At 51.1% G+C, this 2,995-nt stretch overlaps 1 protein-coding gene across 1 annotated transcript; it reads right to left on the reverse strand.

The window, feature by feature from the left end:
• Positions 1-2,299: 2,299 nt before the first annotated feature.
• On the reverse strand, positions 2,300-2,993 carry H310_04504 (hypothetical protein; the record flags this gene model as incomplete). The annotated part of the gene is made up of 2 exons (XM_008868882.1): positions 2,300-2,772; positions 2,846-2,993. 2 exons carry the CDS (start codon positions 2,991-2,993, stop codon positions 2,300-2,302), a joined length of 621 nt encoding a protein of 206 aa, XP_008867104.1.
• Positions 2,994-2,995: the final 2 nt, after the last annotated feature.

The following is a 2,995-nucleotide window of genomic DNA, read 5'->3' on the forward strand; positions in this document are numbered from 1 at the left end:
CGCTACAACACGCTGCGCTTGGTCCTCTCTTTGGTTGCGTTTCACGGGTGGAAGATCCGGCAAATGGACGTCAAGACAGCGTTCTTGAATGGACTCATGGACGAAGACGCCGAAATCTACATGCTGCAACCGCCCAACTTTGCAGTGCCTGCGTCCAAAAGTCTCATGTGCAAGCTGCTCAATGCGATTTATGGACTCAAGCAAGCCCCAAGATGCTGGTACCTTACCCTGCACAACTTCCTCGTGGAGATCGGTTTCGAGCGTTGCGCAAGGAAGCATGCCTCTACATCAAAAGTGTGGGAGAATCCATGGTGCTTTTGACCGTCTATGTTGACGACATCACTCTCACCGGCAACAGCAACGAAAATATCGAGAAGACGTGCGACGACATCAAGAGGCGCTTCGAGATGACCGACCTCGGCGAGCTCAAGTCCATCCTTGGAATCCAAGTTGAAGTCAAGTCCAAGGCGGTGACAATGTCCCAGCAAGGCTACATCGACGTACTCTTGGACAAGTACAAGATGGTCGAAAGCAACCCCGTGTCCACCCCGGAAGTCGTCGGCCATGTGCTCAAGCCAAGCAAGTTGACGCCAAGTGAAGTGAAGAAACTCGACCTCCCGTACCGCGAACTGGTCGGAAGCTCGTAGTACTACGTGCACCCGGCCGGACATCGCCAACGCCGTGCGAAATCTCTCCAAGTACCTGTCGTGCTTCGAATAGAGCCACTGGAAGCAAGCCAAGCGGGTGTTGCATTACCTCAAGGGCACCAAGTCTCTTTGCCTCAAGATCGACTGCTCAGGCAAGTGGGAGCGTTCCAAATTGAAGCCTTCTGCGACGCCGACTTTGCAAACAGTGAAGACCGAAGATCGATCAGCTGCTTTCTCGTCATGTTCCTTGGCGCTAGTTTGTCGGCAAGGTCAAGGAAGCAATCGATGGTCACGCTCTCGACCGCCGAGGCCGAGTACATTGCACTCGGCGACTTGGTCAAAGAGTTGCTTTGGTACATCGAACTGCTTGAAGAACAGGGTTTTCGCCAAGAGCGAGTTGTTGTCCACTGCGACAATCAAAATGCCATCGCCATCGCGAAGAACCCCGGCCACCACGAGCGCACCAAGCATATCAGCACCAAGTATCACTTTGTGCGCGATCAAGTGGAGAAGGGTCGTATCCAACTTCAGTACTGCCCGACGAAATTGATGGTGGCCGACATCCTCACAAAGGCCATTCCGCGAGAGCAATTCGAGATCCTGCGCTCTAAGTTAGGGCTCGCAGATGGACCCACGAATTGAGTGGGAGTATGAGAAGTACAATTCGAGTAGTGTTATTAAATGTGACAGGTATTATTTGAGTGTTGACATGTAGGATCATCAGATCCTACATGTGCCATGCATAAGTGCATGGCACTTATCCAAAATCCTGCAAATGTCAACGATATATATTTTGACTGTATCATGAACACTGCTATAGGTGCCGAAAGCAGTTACAGGCAACCTTTGCAGAGGCGACATGATATATCAGTCTTGGTTCATGTATGCATGGATACACATTCCTCAGGGTCACTATCATGACAACCTTTAGGATTGCTCAAAGTGCTTTCAAGTATGAACCACGATATGGTAGTGAATGTGCCGAGCATCTAAGTGAACACAATTGAATTTTACGTTCATCCTTCAAGTCTTTTCAAAGCATTCCCTCTCCAAGTCTCTAAGATTCGATGATGCTGCCAAACCAGGAACAGTCAGCGAATCAGAACCCGACTGCCGGTTGTCGGTACATATTGCACATCAAGAGACGGCGAAGAGACGCGAAGCTGCTCAAAGGGATATGAGGACATGGAGATGCAGAGAACAAAGCAGACTAGCTTCCGTTAACACAATTCACTTTTCGTTTTGCCTTCTTGGACTTAAGTCGCTAGCACACACTTGCCGCTGCATTCCTCGCTATCATCTACACAGAAATTCAACATTCGTTCAAGACTGACCATCCCCGAAGAAACTACTCAAAGAGGAGAGTTAGGTGTACCCATCATTGCCCTCGAACTCCAATGAATTGGGCTTGGTTTGGCGTGCCCCGGCCGCACTGTATCATGTAGCTGATGGCTCGGGAAGACTGGATGCAAGTATTTGCGCAACCCAGCCATATAGGATTGTTGGAGAGGCCGAATGAGGTTGGGTCACACAGTCCCCTTCAGCGCAGTCTGGCAACACCTCCGAACTTGTCGGACAAAGTAACCTGCGTTCGAGTCACTGTACTATTCAACTTGCACAAGGCTACCGCGTCACCCGACGCGCATACAATTTTACAAGACGCATCGAAACCACTTGATAGGCTTGCGATGGTCGCCCCACCACCCATCTCCGTTGCGGAACGACGCGTCGAAATGATTCACGGAGGCCTTGTAGTTGGTACTGGTTGTAGAGGTTCCAAACTCACCAACGCCAACGCTGCACGAGTTGAAGTCGACGACGCCGTCATTGACAGTGTCGTGCTCTGACAAGTACGACACTAACTGGAGGACTGAACCGGTCGTGACCAACCCAAAGGCACTCTCACCGCATAGCATTTTCTTGTTGGGGTGGTTGGCGCGAGCAGATTGAGCAGACAGGTACTGGTTGCGCAAGGTAGCATCTACGGTGCTTTGGTGCTTCAGCTGGGCGTATGCTCGATCAACAGGACATTGCCCCACCAAGTCCAAAAAGATCCCACTAAGCGCATCGTCATCACTCTTCCCATAAGTGCACTTTTGTTCAAGCAGATTCGACGTCTTGCTGCCTTGCAACGACCCCGCCAAGGACACCCACGTCACTCCGTTTGAAAAACTTGCAACGTCCAGTCGACAGCGCACCACCCGTGATGAGATTGCCCATGGAATGCGTGACCAGAATCAGTTCGCCCACGGTGTTGCCGGTGCTGTTGGTGGCATACTTCAGAGCGTATCGACATAACTCGTCTTGGATATCGCCGTCGGTCCATCCACGCTTGATGGTCTCCATTT

The sequence above is a fragment of the Aphanomyces invadans genome (assembly GCF_000520115.1).
Source record: "Aphanomyces invadans strain NJM9701 unplaced genomic scaffold supercont1.7, whole genome shotgun sequence".
NCBI lineage: Eukaryota > Oomycota > Saprolegniomycetes > Saprolegniales > Verrucalvaceae > Aphanomyces > Aphanomyces invadans.